At 37.7% G+C, this 20,288-nt stretch overlaps 1 protein-coding gene across 3 annotated transcripts in view; it reads right to left on the bottom strand.

The window, feature by feature from the left end:
- DYNC2LI1 (dynein cytoplasmic 2 light intermediate chain 1) overlaps positions 1 to 20,288 on the bottom strand; it is a 37,000-nt gene that overhangs the window by 9,276 nt on the left and 7,436 nt on the right. For all 3 annotated transcript variants that reach the window (XM_032239442.1, XM_032239441.1, XM_032239443.1), the window contains 7 exons: positions 18,410 to 18,444; positions 14,806 to 14,875; positions 11,689 to 11,777; positions 6,436 to 6,622; positions 5,097 to 5,165; positions 4,245 to 4,322; positions 99 to 175 (listed from right to left, as the gene is read on the bottom strand). In XM_032239442.1, the coding sequence (XP_032095333.1) occupies positions 99 to 175; positions 4,245 to 4,322; positions 5,097 to 5,165; positions 6,436 to 6,622; positions 11,689 to 11,777; positions 14,806 to 14,875; positions 18,410 to 18,444 (605 nt within the window). The remainder of the gene's footprint in view (positions 1 to 98; positions 176 to 4,244; positions 4,323 to 5,096; positions 5,166 to 6,435; positions 6,623 to 11,688; positions 11,778 to 14,805; positions 14,876 to 18,409; positions 18,445 to 20,288) is intronic.

Here is a 20,288-nt window from a genome sequence, read left to right as displayed (position 1 = left end):
TGGTCAAGACACAAGAGACTGAATAGAACAATAATCAGATGAGACAAATTTGGCTAATCAATCACTCAATAAATGATATAAAAATATCTTAACAGTACCTTTTGTCAATGCCAAATGCCAACTGGTTGATAACGCCACGTATTTTTAGTAATAGAGCTTCTGATTTGCTGGTAAACTTTAAACAAATCAGGAGAACAAATTAAATGCTCTATTTTCTAATCACAGAAACAGATAAAATAAATATGGCTTTGAACAAGTACAGACTGCAAAGAGAATTACTATTTAGTTGCCCAACAAATACTTCTGTTTGAGTAGACAAAACAAAACTGAATAAAGAAATCTTAGTAACTTTAACTCGTTCTTCAAACTTAATGAGTACATGATGTGGAAAGGACTTGTGTTTATGCACTAATCATTTTAGCAACTCACACAAGTGGATCATAATCATTGTCAAGTAATTTCTTTAAAACGTATATATAAATGTATGTTTATAGGCTGTATGTGTGTAAACACACTCATTATGGTCTAAAAGAAAATTGTCCAAAATGCAGTGGGGTTGGTTAGAAAATAAGAGGTATACCTCAAAAGTAGCTTTTACATCCAAGGGCACATTGCTGCCTTCCAAAAAGTCATTGTGGGAGTGAAGACTGGTCTAATGACACTGATACTCAATAAAGTAATTTTTTAACTTCTTTTTGAATTGCTTTTGGTGCTTAAGCTACTTTTTCAGTGCTCGTATATAACCAGGGAGACCATAACCGGAATATTTCAGAGAATGAAAGGGACTGGGTATTATTAATAATTAAGCGTGATATCAGATCGAAACCAGGACATATGGTTACCCTACAAATGTTTAAAGACTAGATTGGATGCTAGGCTGGGCACGGTGGCTCACATCTGTAATCCCAGCACTTTCTGAGGCCAAGGCGGGCAGATCATGAGGTCAGGAGTTTGAGACCAGCCTGGCCAACATAGTGAAACCCCATCTCTACTAAAAATACAAAAATTAGCTGGGCATGGTGGTGTACGCCTATTGTCCCAGCTACTCGGGAAGCTGAGGCAGGAGAATCGCTTGAACCCGGGAGGTAGAGGTTGTGGTGAGCCAAGATCACACCACTATACTCCAGCCTCAGGCAACAGAGTGATACTCTGTCTCAAAAAAAAAAAAAAAAAAAAAAGACTAGATTGGATTTCTGTAGATACCAAAAGTCATTCATAGCCAAGCCAAAATGACTAAAAGGTATGGAAGCAGGAAAAACAACTTTGAACTGAAATGAAATGTAATTATGAAGCAACGATATCAGCATTATGGTTCCAATGGCTATTGCACAAGATAAGCTTCATTCTGGATTAAGAACAGAAAGTTCTTAATGCTCTCAGAGAAAGTATTCAAAAGAGAATGCTCGTGTATATGTAAGATCTGATACATTTATTTAAAAGAAAGCCATTGAAATAGTTGTAATGCTTCTACTGAGACAATGTTTAAAAATACCTATAGAAAACTTTAACTGAATTTAGAAATACAACTGCTGTGTTTAATTTTATTTTCTTTATGAGAAAGGAAAAACCTAGTCACAAACATATTTCATAGAACATAGGGCTGGGAGAACATTAGAAGTTTTCTAACCCAACTTCTGCATCTGGTGCATCAATCACTTGTAAAACATCTTTCACAAAGAGCTGTAGGCCTTCTGCTTAAACAAACTCAATGCCTGGGAATTCATCTCCCAAAATAATTCACTCTGTTTTCAGACAATGGCAGTATTAGAAAGTGCTTTCATCTTTTGAGTAAACTCTATTGATTCCTTTTTCTTTTTCTGGACCTTAGAATAGGAAAGAATGAATTTAGTCACTTTTCCATGGAATATTCCAACTATATAAGAGAGTTATCACATTGTAGATGATATTCTACTGGTCCTCATACATAATAATTTTAAGTCCCTGCCATTATGGTGGTTCTCCTCTGAATCTGGTCCTACTTATTAGTCTTCTCCTCCTCTTTTGGGGGGCGAGGAGCATGTTGGTTTTTTAAGAGATGGGGTCTTGCTCTGTTACCCAGGCTGGAGTACAGCAGTGCGATCATAACTCACTGTACCTCGAACTCCCAGGCTCAGGTAATCCTCCTGCCTCGGCCTCCTGAGTAGCTAGGACTACAGGCATGCACTATGATGATTGGCTAATTTTTTTTTTTTTTTTTGTAAAAATAGGGCCTCATTTTGTTGCCTAGGCTGGTCTTGAACCCCTGGCCTCAGGTGATCCTCCCACCTCACCCTCCAAGTGTTGAGATTAGAGGCAAAAGTCACCATACCCGGCCTGTTTTTTGTTTTTTATTAACTTAATTAGATTGTTCATAATATTGAATCAATACTCTCAACGGCACTATAAAGAATCAACTATAGTGTTGGGGGAAAAAGCCCTGCTAAATATCATGGAATTTTGCAAAGCAGTACCCAACTTTCTTCCTTAAATGGGGCAGAGGGTAAGAGGAGATGTGAAACTGAAAGATGAGGCTTTGATAACTTTGGCTGCATTCCTCTTGAAAGACCTTATGGTTCCTTTGGTGGTCCAGAAGTACTCTACTAACCCAAATCCTGTTCCTTTGGGCTTACTGAAAGCTGAGATGAAGCCCTTCTCAAAGCCATTCCCTGGTTCCTGATTTTGTTGGATCTCCTGGGCCACGGTTAATCCCAGGCTCGCTGTGGCCTGCGTTGACCTGGCTTCATCTAAATTTGTACCCATGAGACCAGACTGGGCCCTCCATCAAACATAATCTGTTCCTAAAGAAATAAAGGGATTTCCCTCAGCTAACTTTAACCAGAATTAAATGTGTGACCCTCACTAGTGGCAAAAATAAGTAACTGCAAGATCTTTACCTCTGTACCCTTGATGAGCCCTTCACTCATATCCTCTCAAAATAGTAAAGAAGAACATTTTCCAAAGTACCATGTCAACCTTATACATAAGCAAATACAATTCAAACATAAAAAGTGATCCTTTTTAAGAAAATACATAATGAAATGTATTTGTAATGTTTTGAAAGGTATACAAACCGAGAATACATATTTTGTACATTTTACTTTCAGTCAAAATATTCTAGCCATGAAGGCAAGGGGCTGGACCATGTTGTCTCTAGGTTCCTCGGAGTGCTTTAATTTGGAGGAAAAAAAGAGACCATTAAATAATTACTCAAATGTAAAGAAAAAATTTTTCTTCTTTGAGACAAGGTCTCCCTCTGTTGCCCAGTCTGGAGTGCAGTGGTGTGATTACGGCTCACTGCAGCCTTGAACGCCTGAGCTCACATCATCCTCCCACCTCAGCCTCCCAAGTAGGTGGGACCACAGGTGTGTGCCACCATACCCAGCTAATTTTCAAAATTTTTTGTACAGACAGATTCTCGCCATGTTGCCCAGGATGGTCTCAAACTCCCGAACTCAAGTGATCCTCTCACTTTAGCATCCCAAAGTGTTGGGATTACAGGCGTGAGCCACAGCACCCAGCTGGACATTTTTTAAATAAAAATATTTTTCTATTTTACTATATTAAAGGACATTTAGTAAAGTTTGGTCCTGCTATGGGAGATAATGATAACAGTGATGATAAAAGCCAACATTTATTGTTGGATAATACTGTTCTAGGCCTGGTGCTAAGCATTTCACATGTACCCCCTCTTTGAATCATCACAACAACCCTATGAAGAAGATACAATTTTTCTCCATTTTACCCTGGAGGACAATGAGGCTTAAGGGAAATTAAGTGACTTGCCTAAGATCACATGTCTAATAAATGGTCACCCTGAGATTAGAACCCAGGAAGCATGACTTCAGATTTCATGTTTTTAACTTTTACAACAAACAGAACTTTTTTTTAAGACCCGTTACCCCCAATAAACAAAACTGTTAAAGTTGCTTTTTGTTTTTCTTTTAAGGGAATATAGATTCTAATTCTTAAGGGGATGCTAAAAATGAATAAATAGATTATCAACTTATCTCTTTAAGCTTGATTGGGGTTTATGGATATAAGCAATTCAGAACTTTTGCTCCAAAGAAGGGGGAGACCATCTAGCAGTGCATGTTCAACAGGTACATTATCAAATGCTCTGTAAGGAGAGGTCTTCGGCAGTGGGAAAGCAATGGGACCATGCACATTAGCAAAAGCATTTATTCCTCATAGTTGTGTATCAAGTTGCTAATCTCCCCAAATTTGGTACTGTCCATTCAAGCCCAAAGAACAAGAAACGTACAAACCATTAATGATGCTCCATAATAATGTGCAACAAATCGAAGTGTCTTGCATATTACCTTTCTCTTCTCAGACTCAAAATCCTGTAGAAATACGTTATTTAAAAATAGTCAAGGTAACAAAATATCTATAGCAGGAAGATTCAAATTATTAAATGTAGAAGTAGATTATTTCTTATTTTTTTAAACTCACCTTCAGGAATAGGATTCCATTACCTTGATATTTGTTTCATAGAGGGTCGAACAACAGCTGCAGCCTTCTTAGAGCTACAGCTATCAGATCTTTCTTTGTTTAAATACTTAGCTCAATAGAATTCAGATATAAGCACACATTTCATAGTGTAGAACACCCTAACGATTCTCTGACAAGCAAAGATAAGAAGAAACTAATTTTCTACTTCCTTCAATTTAAAAGTTGGCAAGTAAGTCCTATTCCCCAGTGACTGAGTTGAAGATTTTTTTCTTTTCTTTTTAAGAGACAGTGTCTTACTGTGTAACCCAGGCTGGAGCACAGGGGTGTGATTAAAGCTCACTGTAACCTCAGATTTCTGGGCTCAAGTGATCCTCCCTCTTCAGCCTCCCAAAGTGCTGGGACTACTGGCATAAGCCACTGTGCCCAGCTAGATTCATTTTCTAAACCTGCCTATCCCCATTCTAATCATTGCGTTTATTTTCTTTACCTATTTTTTTCTGTCCCTACTATATCTTCTATTCCAAAATCTTTAAGATATGTGACTTATTAACCTGTTCTTTCAAGAATTACTTTTTTTATTTTGACACTATTTTGGTACCTTCCTCATAAAAAGCACAGCCATGTATGTACAATGAACTCAGCTAGAAGAGCTGAGAAGAGCTTACCTGAAAAATATCATATTTACTTCCAATAATGACCAGAGGTACTGGAAATGGGTCAATTATTTCACGATCCTGTTAATAAACACATTGCACTGATTTATTATAATTCTCTCTCATTTTTTTTCTTTTTTTGAGATACAGTCTCACTCTGTAGCCCAAGCTGGACTGCAGTGGCATGATCTCACTGCAACCTCCACCTCCTGGGTCCCAGTTCAAGCAATTCTCCTGCCTTAGCCTCCCAAGTAGCTGGAATTACAGGCATGTGCCACGATGCCCGGCTAATTTTTTTTTTTTTTTGGTATTTTTAGTAGAGATGGGGTTTCACCATGTTGGCCAGGCTGGTCTTGAACTCCTGACCTTGTGATCTGCCTGCCTTGGCCTCCCAAAGTGCTGAGATTACAGGTGTGAGACACCACTCTTGGCTGATTTATTATAATTCTTTATTGTTATGTGCTCAACAATTTCTATTTACTTCCAAAAATTTTCAGTCTCTTCATAGATGTTTACTTAATTTGCTTGACATAGAATTTGTTCCAGTATTTAACTTTTCACTTCCTAAGCAATGTTTCATAAGTGTAAAACTAGAAATGGCAATTCCCTAAATTACTATGATATTTATTCTTTTCCCTTTTCCACCCTTTTATTTTCTTATATATAAGATTACCTTTCTGGGTTTTTTTTTTTTTTTCTGTTTTATGTTAACTGTTTGTGGAATAGCATTTATCTAGCATAGATTTGTTCTGTTACATAACTTCCTATGTAAAACACTTTCTTATAAACTCTGGATAATATAAAATGCTGCTCTTAGTTTTCTAGATGATGATATTTATGATTGTATTTGAAGAACCTGTGTTACTATCACAGCAACTTTATAATTTAACTAGCTGTCAGATGATCAAAAGATATTGAATAAGTGACAGAACTAAATAAATGTAAAATACAGAGTGACGGTGAAGGCTATTAAAACTCTACCCCTTGCTTAAAGTTGTAGCTTCATCTAGTCTTTGTCAGGTGACTTTGAACAATCTGGATTTTTATCTACATTTTTACAGAGATTATAAAATCAATATCAAACCACTACTTTAAAACTCTATTTCTCTGATTGGTGTAATATGCCATTATAATCACAGTAGATGTCTAACAAGAAGACGTAAGGAATCTTTTTCCTTGTTTTGCTCTTACTGAGATTTTAATAAATTGCTGTAATTTTCCAGTGAACAAGTTCATCTACATCAAATGAATTTCAAGTCATGCATAAAAATCTAAAGAAGTTGTTTGTGATGTTATCATTAACTATACATGAGGCTAAGGATTCTAGTAATAATTCCAAACAGCAACTCACAGGATGGTCCTTCTGCATATTATTCCAGATCTTCTGTCTCATTTCAGAAACTGCTTTAGAATTCGTCTTTCCCAGTTTCATTATCACCTTGTCTACATGGCTTTTTGTGGCTTGCAAGAGATTTTCCATGGTGGGCCAAAGATCATTAGGTTTTGAAAGATCCAGAACAAGAACAAGAGAAAACATCCTAAAGAAATTAAAAACGTCTTTCAAAAAAGACTCAAAATAATTACCATTTTGAAACCCTAATGTACTGGAACTTATCAAAGAATAACTAAAATATACCTTAAGGAAAAAAAAAAAAGCAAAAACCATAGCATTATTCTAAGAGTCAAAAAAAAAAAACAAAAACAAAAAACCAAAAGAATAGCCTTATTTATTCTAATACTTTCCTCTAGTGATATTTAAGTGTTACAACTAATAGTGGAACTACGTTTCTGTTGAACTAAAAGTAGTTTAGTTCAAACAGAGAAGCTGCAAGCATTAGGGTCGACAATGCTGTGTTTACATCCCATTTTACTATGCGCTCCAAAAAGCAAAGCAAAAAAAATAAAAGAAGCCCAAACAATAACACAATAATCAGGTAAAGGAGAAGAAAACAGATGTATGGATGGACCTTGCTAGAGAACTCTCTAGTTAATCTCCACAATAACCCTCTCCAGAAGATGTTATAATGTCCATTTTATAGATTAGAAGTCTCTGGCACAGATTTATATATTAGTAAATTGTAGAACCAGTATTTAGATCCAAAGTTACATGTTTTTCTGTGATACCATTCTGTCTCTCTGCAAGCACATCCCTGACCACCAGCTATGGCACCACCATCACCATATGCACTTGCATTCTGTTCATGCACATCACACATAAATCTAAACTCAGCAACAAACATTCCTGTTCAAAAATGGGCAAAGAGGCCAGGTATGGTGGCTCATGTCTGTATTTCTAGAGCTTTGGGAAGCTGAGGCAGGAGGATCTCTTGAGGTCAAGAGTTCAAGACCAGCCTGGGCAACAGCAAGACTCCATCTCAACTATATTTAAAAAAAAAAAAGAAGGCAAAAGACTCAAATAGCCATTTCTCCAAAGAAGATATACAGATGGCCAAAAAACACATGAAAAGATGTCCAACTTCCTACCCAATAGGCTATTGTCAAGATTTCTTTTCTTTTCTTTTTTTTTTTTTTTGAGGAGGAGTCTATCATCCAGGCTGGAGTGTAATGGCATGATCTTGGCTCACTACAACTTCTGCCTCCTGGGTTCAAGTGATTCTCCTGCCTCAGCCTCCAGAGTAGCTGGGATTACAGGTGCACGCCACCACATCCAGCTAATTTTTGTATTTTTAGTAAAGACGGATTTCACTATGTTGCCCAGGCTGGTCTCAAACGCCTGACCTCAGGTGATCTGCCCGCCTCAGCCTCCCAAAGTATTGGGATACAGGCATGAGCCACTGTGCCTGGCCTAAAAGATTTTTTTAAATGAGAAAATAACAAGTATTAGTGAGGATACAGAGAAATTAGAACCGCTATACATTGCTTATGGGAATGTAAAATCGTAGAGCCACTGTGGAAAACAGTAATAGTGATTCCTCAAAACATTCACTGTAGAATTACCAGATGATCCAGCAGTTCCACTTCTGAGTCTATGCCCAAAAGAACTGAAAGAAGAGATTTAAACAGATAGTGTACACCAGTGTTCATACCAGCATTACTCATAATAGTCAAAAGATGGAAATAATCCAAATGTTCATGGATAGATTAATGGATAACTAAACTGTGGTATCTGTTTATACAATGGAACATTATTTGGCCTTATAAGTGAGGAAAATCCTGACACATACTACAACGTGGAAGAACCCTGAAGACGTTATGCTAAATGAAATAAATAAATAAATAACAAAAGGACAAATAATGAATGATTTCATTTATACGAGGTACTAGAGTGGCCAAATTCATAGAGACAGACAGTAGGGATGATGGCTACCAGGAGCTGGGGAAGGGAAAAATAAGAAGTTATTGTTAAATAGGTAAAGAGTTTCAGTTTGAGAAGATTAAAAAGTTCTGGAAATGGATGGTCATGAGAATATACTTAATGCCACTGAACTGCACAGTTAAAAATGACTAAATTTTTATGCTATGTACATTTTACCACAATAAAAACTAAGCATACATAAATCTAGGTGTTTTTTTTTTCTCTTTTTTTTGAGATAGAGTCTTGCTGTGTTCCAGGCTGGAGTGCAGTGGTGCGATCTCGGCTCACTGCAACCTCTGCCTTCTGGCTTCAAGCTATTCTCCTGCCTCAGCCTCTTGAGTAGCTGGAATTACAGGCAAGTGCCACCATGCCTGGCTAATTTTTGTATTTTTACAAAAATACATGGTTTCACCATGTTGGCCAGGCTGGTCTTCAACTCCTGCCTCGTGATCCGCCCACCTCGGCCTCCCAAAGCGCTGGGATTACAAGCATGAGTCACCACACCCAGCCTCTACGAGTATTTTTAAAATGGTTATATTAAGTATGTAGAACCATAATCCTTGATGGTTTAGGATTCTATACAATATATCCAATATATCCGTGATCAACACAGTAAACATTCTGCTAGAAGACACGGCACCAAATTATAACATATGTTATTTAATTATTTTGTTTAGTTCAAGTAAACAGCGTATTTTGTATAATTCTAGCAAAACAGTAACAATTCTGTTGGTCTCAATTCAGAAAGTAGTCTTTTACACATTAATTATCAAATTTTCTAAAAATTATTCTGATATTATATTGCCTAGCCAATTATATTTATATCATTTTAATAAGCTCATAAACAGTTTTGCTTAACTATAAAAATAATATATACATTTTTAATGGTATTAATTTTATTTTTAGGGTTTTGGTATGGTTATGTTTCAACTATGGTTTAACATTTTTCCATTGTGATGAAATGGATACAACAAAATATATTTTTTTCAAGTGAAAAATTATTTTAAGCAAAAGAAAAATGAATTGCTATAATTTTTTTCCAAGATTAAAATTTTTGTTCACAGTATATTGGAAATACTTTTGTTACTTTTTACCTTTTTCATAGCAAATGACAGCCAAAACATTTTTTTAAACAAACCCTTAAAACAGAGATTCAGACCACAGGAAATGTTCTATTACAAACTGTCTAAACTCTGTGGAAATGTTTGATGCATTTATAATTCTATGAACAGTTATTTCAAAGATAAACAGTATCTAACAGTATTTGGCAATATTATTTTCTCAAGTTGTGGGACTTCATCCAACATAAGGAAATTATGTGTCAAACTAATTCTAGTCAAAAACACTTTGAGATTAGCAACCATATGAAGAATGAAATATTTTCCATGAATTATTTAACCACTCAGCAACCTACTTTGGACCCAAGCCTACCGCTCCCTTTCCCCCTGTTGATCGTAACTCTGACCCTTCCTCTCTCCTAAAGCAGGCTCCAGCTGTCCTGAGACTCCAGGGAAAGGAAGACCAAGACCTCACAAATGAGGTATTAACCCTTGGGAAGATCTGGATTTCTACAGAACCTAGAATTTCCACGAGCCCAGCAGGCCAAAACCTTTTGGGCCTTGAAAAGGGTAATGAGGTAATGTAACAAGTCCATCAGAACAGGAGCCAATTCCCAACCCAGGTAAGAGCCAGCTTCTGTATTTTCACCCTTTCAGCCTCTGGCTACTCTAACTGGAAGCTCCTCCTGCCCTCACTATTTCTCTCTCTCTTTTTTTTTTTTTAAAGAGACAATGTCTCACTCTGTCACTCAGGCTGGAGTATAGTGGTATGATCATAGCTTACTGCAGCCTCGAACTCCCTGGCTCACACAATCCTCCTGCCTCAGCCACCTGGGTAGCTGGGACTACAGAGGCATGCTACGATGTCTAATGTTATTTTTTAATTTTTTTGTAGAGATGGGATCTCACTATGTTGCGGAGGCTGGTCTTGAACTCCAGGCCTCAAGTGATCCTCTAGCGTTGGCCTCTCAAAGTGCTGGGATCACACGTGTGAGCCACCACACTCAGCCCCTCACCATCTCTTCTCAACCACGCCACTAGGCACTATTCCCTGGCAGCTTCACTTATTTGTCTCCATTAAAGAGAGACAAATGACAAATGATGTAACTGTAAAATTCCATCTTCTAAAAAATAGTATCATAGGGAAAAGTGTTGAAAAGTGAAAAAGCCAGATCTAAATATGTATACAAAATATCACAAATTCTGTACAAAGTCTATTTACAAACACCGAAAAGGCTGAAAGGAATACCTCAACATGTTAAAGTGGTTTTTAAAATGTGATTCTAGTTTCTTCTACTTTCTTTGTGTCTTTCAGCATTTTTACAAGTTTTCTATGTGAGCATACATGACTTTTGTAATAAGTGAAAGAAAGTAAATCATATTTCACTAAAAGGAAAAAAAAAAAGACAAAACGAAGCCAACTGTCTCCAGCCAGTTCTAGAGAAACAACTGTCCCATTAACAAGAAACAATTCCATCCTCCCAGGGGCTTAATGGCCAACATGGAACAACTAATTGTCAAGCCCTTTGTATTAGATCCAGGCAGCAGCAATGGTTTATGTTAAACTCTACAAATAAAATATTTCAGATTTTAAAATATTTGTTTTTCTTAGCTAAGACCAATTCCCAGGAACACTGTAAGAAATGTCACAATTTTCCACATATTTGGCCAACATGTGGGAGTTACTGTCAGAAAAACATCACTCAAGTGTTTTGAGGTTTTCCCCTAGGTTCTATTTCTCTAAGGTCAGCAAACAGAGAGACTTTCTCTCTCCTCCGACAGACAGTCTTCCTTTAAATGAAGCTTCAAGAATACTAATTAGCATTAAATACAAAGGTAGACTTACAGTACTCAGATAAAGAAAAAACTCAGAATCGAATTAACTCACACCGAGACGGATATGGGAAAGAATTAAGCTTTTCAAAATTGCTTTTATGAAATGAATTCATTGCCCAAGTGTAATGTGGTGTATTTTTTTTGTTTGTTTGCAGCTTGCAAAATATGTTAGTAGGGGGAATGTCAGCTATCTCACTTCAGCACAGGCCAGAATCTTGGTTCTTTTAAAACTCCTTTGAAAACATTAGAGTTTAAGCATTTAGAAAGGAAGTGGGCACAAGCCTTCAGCAACATAAAACTGTACCCCAAAATTCTGACTGAGAAAAGCCAACTCATATTCCTCCTGGGGATACTCCTGTGTACTTACAGCTTTTCCTGGAGCTGGCTCACTTACCGTAATGTGTCACTTGTGATAGGTATGCTGATTAAGTCCAATAAGGAGGTTCCTCCACCCAGTTCCCAAAAGTGAGCAATATCTTTTGGCTGAAAAACAAAAATTTTTGATTTTTGAATTTTAAGTACTTCTTATACATCATTAGCACTTGCCAGTAATAATTAAACATACAAAATATTGTAGTCCTTAACCATTTCTTGGCAGTCAAAACTTTCTCCTTTATCTCATCCCTCAAAATGCACCAAAGCACCTATTCTAAACAAAAATGATGAAATATTAAGAATTGTCTATATGTGTATACAAATGCCCAAATGCCCTAATTCTAGTAATATCTTAACAGAAGACACAAACAGTGCCTCAATTTTGTAAATGACATATGTAACATACACTTACACAGATTTTAGATAAAAAGTAACCAGTTGAACAAATTTGTATTATCTTTTTGAAACATCGATAATTCTAGATAGAAATAAAACAGGTGAATAGGAAAACATTCTTATTTAGGAAGACAGAAGCTCACAGAATGAATTAGACACACGTAAGGCATGAAGAAAAAGAATGAACAAATGGCAGTCCTGGCTGCGGATCAAGATTACTTGAGCAAAAGTATAAGGAGACAATTTGTTCCTGATTCCTGTGGAGAATCTGAGTCTACCACTGACAATAACACATGGTAGGTGGGGGAATAAGAGATCAAACAACTGCTTCTCTTTTTTATAGGGCCCTCAAAATAATAGGAAACTAACAAGGCTAGGCAGTCAAGAAGTTCAGAAATAAGATCATCTAGGGCTGGGTGCAGTGGCTCACACCTGTAACCTCAGCACTGCAGGAGGCCAAGGCTGGAGGATCACTTGAAGCCAGGAGTTCAAGGTCAGTCTGACCAACACAGTGAGACCCCATCACTACAAACAATTTTTCAAAATTAGCTGAGTATGGTGGTGCATGCTTGTAGTGAATTTGGGGGGACAATTTACTTGGGAGGCTAATTTGGGAGGATTCTTTGAGCCCAGGAGTTTGAGGCTGCCGTGAGCTATGATCCTGCCACTGTACCCCAGCCTGGGCAACAAAGTGAGACCTTGTCTCCGAAAGAAAAGAAAAAAAGGAGGACCATCTATTCCATGAGGCCTCCCTAGACTATTGGCTAATGGCATTTCTGCTTCTGTCCTGACACTGAGGAGCCTTCAGGTCACTGAAATTCTGTGAGGAGCTGACAAAGTACTTCTATTTAGAACTCTCAAGGAATTAAATCTGAGAAAGACGTGATGCTTCCAGAATGAATTTGGAAATATCCTACTTGATAGTACAAAGTTTAGAGGAAAAAAATAGGTGAAAAAGAATCACACAAGTTTTTATCTATCTGCTCCCATGAGCCTGTAAGAGACAGATTATCAATAAAATAAATTTCAGATGAATACATATTATTTTGAATTTTTGACAAATTTTCATCTTGTAATCACTATGATTGTTTGGCTGTTCATATACGAATCATTAATTTTTGCGGGAAAAGTAATTCTTCATTGGAAAATCTCCCTCAATTCAAAATTTGATAAAGGGAAGTTTTTAGAGCTCTTCTGAAAAGTTAAGCTTATGAGAGCTGCCTCAAAGTTTCCAATGAAAAGCAATAATTACATTTCTAGGCTTATCGCTCATGTCAAAATTCAAGTGAGTCACAAAAACGAAGTCCTCCTGTATCTCTATATATTATGTTTTTTTCTTTAAATTTCAGCTTTAATAACCCACTCTCCTTGGCAAATCCTGGAAGCAACAATAGGCAGTTTTATCTCTTTGTATACTGCCTAATGAGCAAAACACTCGACTAAGTCAGTGTATAAAAATGCGCCTTGGTTATGGGAGTAGCAGGATGCTCCATTCTAGATTGACCTTACACACACTTAACTTTATTTAAGAAAGGACCTCTTTTCAGGTGACAACTCCAAAAAGATTCTATTTAGGAATTCCCCACCCCACCCCCTGCCAACATATACTATAAACCCACCTTCTATCCTGAATAGTTTATAATGTTCCTCTAAAGAGACATTAAAACAAGTAAAAATAGGATTATAACCAAGTAGGGCATATGATCTCAACTAGCACTATCAACTTCAAGACACATTTTTATTTTTATTTTATTTATTTATTTTGAGACGGAGTCTTGCTCTGTCACCCAGGCTGAAGTGCAGTGGCGCAATCTCGGCTCACTGCAACCTCCGCCTCCCGGATTCAAGTGATTCGCCCGTCTCAGCCTCCTGAGTAGCTGGGATTATAGGCACACATCATCACGCCCGGCTAATTTTTGTATTTTTAATAGAGAAGGGGTTTCACCATGTTGGCCAGGCTGGTCTCAAACTGTTGACCATGTGATCCACCAGCCTTGGTCTCCCAAAGTGCTGGGATTACAGGTGCGAGCCACTGCACCCAGCCCAAGATGCATTTTTAAATGCTAATAATTTAGATTTTAAACAGCGTATTTTCATAAATACTCCACAGGTCAAACTCATATTTCAGCAGATTTTTGAGAGACAGAAAGTAACTCACAACACTATTCTCATGAACTGTACAATAAAGTTAAAAAGGCATCTTATTCTAGCATTTTAAGACATAACAAATGAGAAGGCTAAAATCTTTTCACAGTTTGGGTTGGCTTCCTATCTGCCACACTGCATTTGAAGTTTAAGGGTAGACAGTTATGAAGTGTACAACTGGGTATGTTTATTGATTACAGATAAGATGGAAAATGTAAAACAAAGTCAGCAGCATTACTTTCCCATCTTATGGGCATAGCAATATCACTTTAAAAGACACTTACTGTGCTGGGTGTGGTGGCTCATGCCTGTAATCCCAGCACTTTGGGAGGCTGGGGCAGTCAGATTACTTGAGGTCAGGATTTCCAGACCCACCTGGCCAATATGGTGAAACCCCATCTCTACTAAAAATACAAAAATTAGCCAGGTGTGGTGGCAAGCGACTATAGTCCCAGCTACTTGGGAGGCTGAGCTAGGAGAATCACTTGAACCCAGGAGGCAGAGCTTGCAGTGAGCTGAGATCGTGCCACTGCACTCCAGCCTGGACAAGAGCGAGACTCCAATTGAAAAAAACAAAACAAAAAAAACCACTTACTGTGTTGTGCCCTTTTGCTCTTCTTCCATATGTATACTCCAAAGCTAAGGTTGGTTTTGGTGGCTCATCTCTGTATAATAAAGGCAGATAGTATTATCATTGTGGGTGGTGTTAGTTTCTTATGTTATCATCGTACCTGATTCATTTTTCCTTCCTCTTAGAAACTCTATTAGTAGAGAAGTTACTTTGTATAATAGCATTGAGATATATGTACAAAATAAATGAACCTTCAAAACACCAGCTTAGTGGATTTTAATGGTGCCTGCATGATGTGGTAGCCCCTAAAGGCACAGCTGCGGCAAGTGGAGAATGAGTTGAGGCTGGCAGTGTGGATGGCCACGTTGGGCACTAGATCTCCACATCCAGGCCATATAGGAAGCACTGACATTGGGTTTATGCTCAGCCTTGACGTGAGGTGCTAGGAACCTAATGCAATTTAAAACATCAATGCAAGACTTGGCCAGGCATGGTGGCTCATGCCTGTAATCCTAACACTTTGGGAGGCCAAGGCGGGTAAACTGCTTGAGTTCAGGAGTTTGAGACTAGCCTGGGCAACATAGCAAAACCCTGTCTCTACAAAAAAAAGTAGGGCACGCCTGTAGTCCCAACTACTCAGGAGGCTGAGGTGGGAGAATCGCTGGAGCCTGGGAGAATTGCTTGAGCCTGGGAGGTCGAGGCTGCAGTAAGCTGAGATTGTGCCACTGCACTACAGCCTGGGTGACAGAGTAAGGCCCTGTCTCAAAAAACAAAAACAATGCAAGACTTTAATACAGTCCTCTATCTTAAATCACAGTTCAAACACGGGTATCATTTAGCTAGTGATAGTTAATAAATCATATCAACAAATCCTTAAAATCAGTAATAATTAGGAAAACATTAAAACAATTTGCTGAATTATTTATACTATAGCTTATATTGCTGGTAAGCAGTTTATGATATATATTTATTTTTATTATGGTAAAGAATGCAAAATAGAATTTATCTTAACCATTTTTAAGTGTACAATTCAGTAGTATTAAACATATTCACGTTGTTATATAACCTGTATTCAGCACTTTTTCATCCACAAGACTAAAACTCTATACTCATTAAACAACTCCTTGGCCAGGCATGGTGGCTCACATCTGTGATCCCAGCACTTGGGAGACCAAGGCAGGTGGATCACCTGAGGTCAGGAGTTCAAGACCAGCATGGCCAACATGGTAAAACCCCATCTCTACTAAAAATATAAAGAAAAATGAGCCAGGTGTGGTGGTGAGTGCCTGTAATCCCAGCTGAGGTAGGAGAATTGCTTGACTCTGGGAGGCAGAGGTTGCAGTGAGCCAAGACCACACCATTGCCCTCTAGCCTGGGCAACAAAAATGAAGCTCCATCTCAAAAAAAAAAAAAAAAAAAACTCCTCATTTTCCCTTCCCCCTAGTCCTTGGTAACCACCATTCTACTTTTTGTTTCTATGAGTTTGATTATTCTAGATATATAAGTGAAATCATACCATATTTGGTTTTTTTTTTTTTTTTTGCAGTGGTACAATCTTGGCTCACTGCAACCTCTGTCTCCCGGGTTCAAGCTATTCTCATGCCTCCCAAGGAGCTGGGATTACAGGGGCCCGACACCACGCCCAGCCAATTTTTGTATTTTTAGTAGAGACAGGGTTTCACCATGTTGGCCAGGCTGGTCTCAAACTCCTGACCTCAAATGATCTGCCCATCTTGGCCTCCCAGAGTGCTGGGACTATAGGTGTGAGCCACCATACCAACCCAATATTTTTTTGTGTGTGTCTGGCTTATTTCACTTAGCATAATGCCCTACAGGTTCATCAATGCTGTAGCATGTGACAGAATTTCCCTCCTTTTTAAGGCCAAATAATATGGGTACATATCTTTATTTTACTTTCTTATTTTATTTTATTGAGACGGGGTCTCCCTCTGTTAGTCAGGCTAGAATGCAGTGGCATGATCGTGGTTCACTGCAGCTTCAACCTCTCAGGCTCAAGTGATCCTCCCACCTCAGCTTCCTGAGTAGCTGGGACTACAGGTGTGCACCACCACAACCAGTTAATTTTTGTATCTTTTGGTATAGATGAGTTCTCACTATGTTGGCCAGGCTGGTCTTGAACCTGGGATGACTAATCCACCTGACTTGGCCTCCCAAAGTGCTAGGATTATAGGCATGAGTCACTGCAGCCAGCCCCATATCTATATTTAAATTGTAGAAGATAAAAGATTTTTAAATTTGTGACATATATTTATGTTTATTAAATATTTTGAATATCACCACTGCATATATCTTTTGAATACATTATATACAGAGTAATATTTGGTTATATTTCCCAAAAGACAGAAATTTTCTTACTCTGTTGCCCAAGCTGGAGTGCAGTGGCCTCAGCTCACTGCAACCTCTGCCTCCTGGGTTCAAGCAATTCTCCTGCCTCAGCCTCCTGAGTAGCTGGGATTACAGGCATGTGACATCACGCCCAGCTAATTTTTGTATTTTTAGTAGAGACAGGGTTTCACCATGTTGGTCAAACTGATCTCGAACTCCTGACTTCGTCATCTGCCCACCTCGGCCTCCCAAAGTGTTGTGATTACAGGCATGAGCCACTGTGCCCAGCCAGAAGTTTTCCTTTATCAAGCAAAATGCTACTTTTAAGACAAAATTTATAAGATCTGATATTTAACCTAAATTTTGTACAATCGCCCTTTTCCTAAGCAGACGATTAAGGAATTGAAATTATTACTTTTCAAGTCAATGTACTATTTTGTAGTATTTTCTCCTAAGCTGGTGTTGTATTAGATGATATGTTTATGACAGAAACAGCAAAATGTGTCTAAAAAGACCCATGATTCCTGGAGATGGAAAGACAAAACAGGTTTTACTGTTGATAGTTCCTCTGAGAAATGACTCTGCTGGTGAAAGAAATCACACAAAACTAGGAATTTATTATTTGTATTCTTTAATAATATTTTTCAAATGAGTGATATTTCTTTATGTGACCTTAACACCAAATTCCATCTCTTTTGATGATTTGGGAGAAGTTATAAGAAATATGTATTGAAATGAAGGGAACAGAGAAATATCTTCCAAAATTGATTGAAGACTTTCCTTATCAGCTTCCTGCAACATCTATCAATCATAATCCTAAATGTTAATCTGATGGCCTGCTTCTACAGTGTAGGTTAGAAAGTATATAAAAGAAAGGATAAAATATCCAGTTTGAGGACCAACATTGTGCTTCAAAAATGTATCCCTGAGCAACTAAAGCTTCCAATGAATGTTCAAATAATCATAGATTTGGCAGAATAAAATAATTTAAATACCAGAATAGCATAGCCAAAAAGAAGGTAAATACATTGTAGGCTGGATCATTACCGTAACATTTCTCCCTCAAATAGGGAAACCCAGTATTAATCTCATAGCATTTTTGGCTTATTGTTAGTTTTATCTTTAAAGGTGCTCTTAAAGGTGATACTAAGGATTCACTAAGAATTAAATATTTTGTTTGAGTCTTAAAATCATTCCCCTTCCTTATGTCTTTTAGGATCTAACTTGCCCTATACAACTAGAGTAAGCATAAATGTAGTTTAAAGGTTAATATAACACTTACCTGTCAAGACACCTTAGAATAATAGAAGTCTTTCCCTGGAAATTAAAAAAGAAGGAATACTGTGTTAATGTCATTCATATGTAAAATGGTATTATTATTCATAATTGTGGCCCAAAATAGCTTTTTAATCACTTGAATGATAAATTACCTGGAAACTAAAAACTAGAAACTTTCAGAATTGTTCTAAAGTTTAATAAGTGGAAAAAGTTAACTGTCAACTTTCCATCACAGTGTAACTACACTGCTATTATTATAATTATAAAGTCCCACAGATGACAAATACTAGCAAACCATACCTCACTTAAGTGGTCAACTTGGCAGCTGTCTTAAATTTTTCTCTACTCATCAATGCTAATTACTGGTTAAGCTGATGCTTAGTGTCTTTTAAAATGTTTTAATTCCAATTGTTGAAGCGGAAATAAAGAAAAAAGATAACATACAAATAAAGGACACATTGCAAATATGTTCAAAGTAAGCAGCAATTCAGATACTGCACTAGAGTAATTTGTTTTAATTACAGAGGATGTACTCATTCCAAGTTTCTTTTTCTTTTTCTTTTATTGTGTTTTTGAGACAGAGTCTCACTGTATCACTGAGGCTGGAGTAAGGTGGCATGATCTCAGTTCACTGCAGCTTCCACCTCCTGGGCTCAAGTGATTCTTGTGCCTCAGCCTCCTGTGTAGCTGGGATTACGGGTGCACGCCACCACACCCAGCTAATTTTTGTATTTTTAGTAGAGACAGGGTTTTTCCATGTTGGCCAGGCTGGTCTTAAACTCCTGGCCTCATGTGATCTGCCCACTTTGGCCTCCCAAAGTGCTACCACACCTGGCCCCAAGTTTCTTTTCAGGAATTCTGGCCTAATTGCTACTACTAGTTATGCAACTTAACTTCACAGTTTAGCCAGGGACTAGCTCAGTGGTTTACATCATTTTAAAAAAATAGTAAAACCTTTTTTTTTTTTTTTTTAAAAAAAAAGATCCCTTACAAAGAAACAGATAAAAGAGAAACAGCAGGGCAAGCTCCACTGGTGGAAACCTTCAGGCTCCAAAGAAAATAATTTGAAAAACTCTGGATTGTCAAAAACACAGAACATTTAATATATGTGTTTTTGGTTTTACTAAAAAACCTATAGCTTTTACCAAAAGAAGGTAATTACTTCAGGCTATATCTGGAATATGATCAAATTGAAGAACTGTTTTGTAATGAGATATATCAAAAAATAACCGGGCCAGGCATGGCGGCTCATACCTGTAATCCCAGCACTTTGGGAGGCTGAGGCGGGTGGATCACAAGGTCAAGAGATGCAGACCATCCTGGCTAATATGGTAAAACCCTGTCTCTACTAAAAATACAAAAATTAGCTGGGCGTGGTGGTGTATGGCCTGTAGTTCCAGCTACTCCGGAGGCCGAGGCAGGAGAACTGAACGCACAAGGCAGAGGTTGCAGTGAGTTGAGACTTCTCCACTGAACTCCAGCCTGGTGACAGAGTAAGACTCTGTCTCAAAAAATAAATCATTGGAATAGTATAATATAAAAATGTACATTATTGAAGGATGTTTACTGGCTGGTGTTATATCAAACTGAATAACTAAAAAAACCCTACATGTTCCCAAATAGGGGACTGGCTATATTAATTATGGTAATCCATACAATAGAATACTATACAGCTATTAGGTATGACAATATAGAAATATACTTACTGACATAGTAAGACATTCATAATAGATTAGCATGACTCTGTTTGCATTAAAAAATACCTTTTCCTGTTTCCTTGAAGTACACACACACACACACACACACACACACACACACACACACACAGAAAGAGAGAGAGAGAGAGAGAGAGAGAGAGAGAGAGAGAGAGAGAGAGAGAGAGA

The sequence above is a fragment of the Sapajus apella genome, unplaced genomic scaffold (genome assembly GCF_009761245.1).
Source record: "Sapajus apella isolate SASKATOON/1434 unplaced genomic scaffold, GSC_monkey_1.0 scaffold44, whole genome shotgun sequence".
Lineage (NCBI taxonomy): Eukaryota > Metazoa > Chordata > Mammalia > Primates > Cebidae > Sapajus > Sapajus apella.
This window is presented reverse-complemented; position numbering and strand designations above follow the sequence as displayed.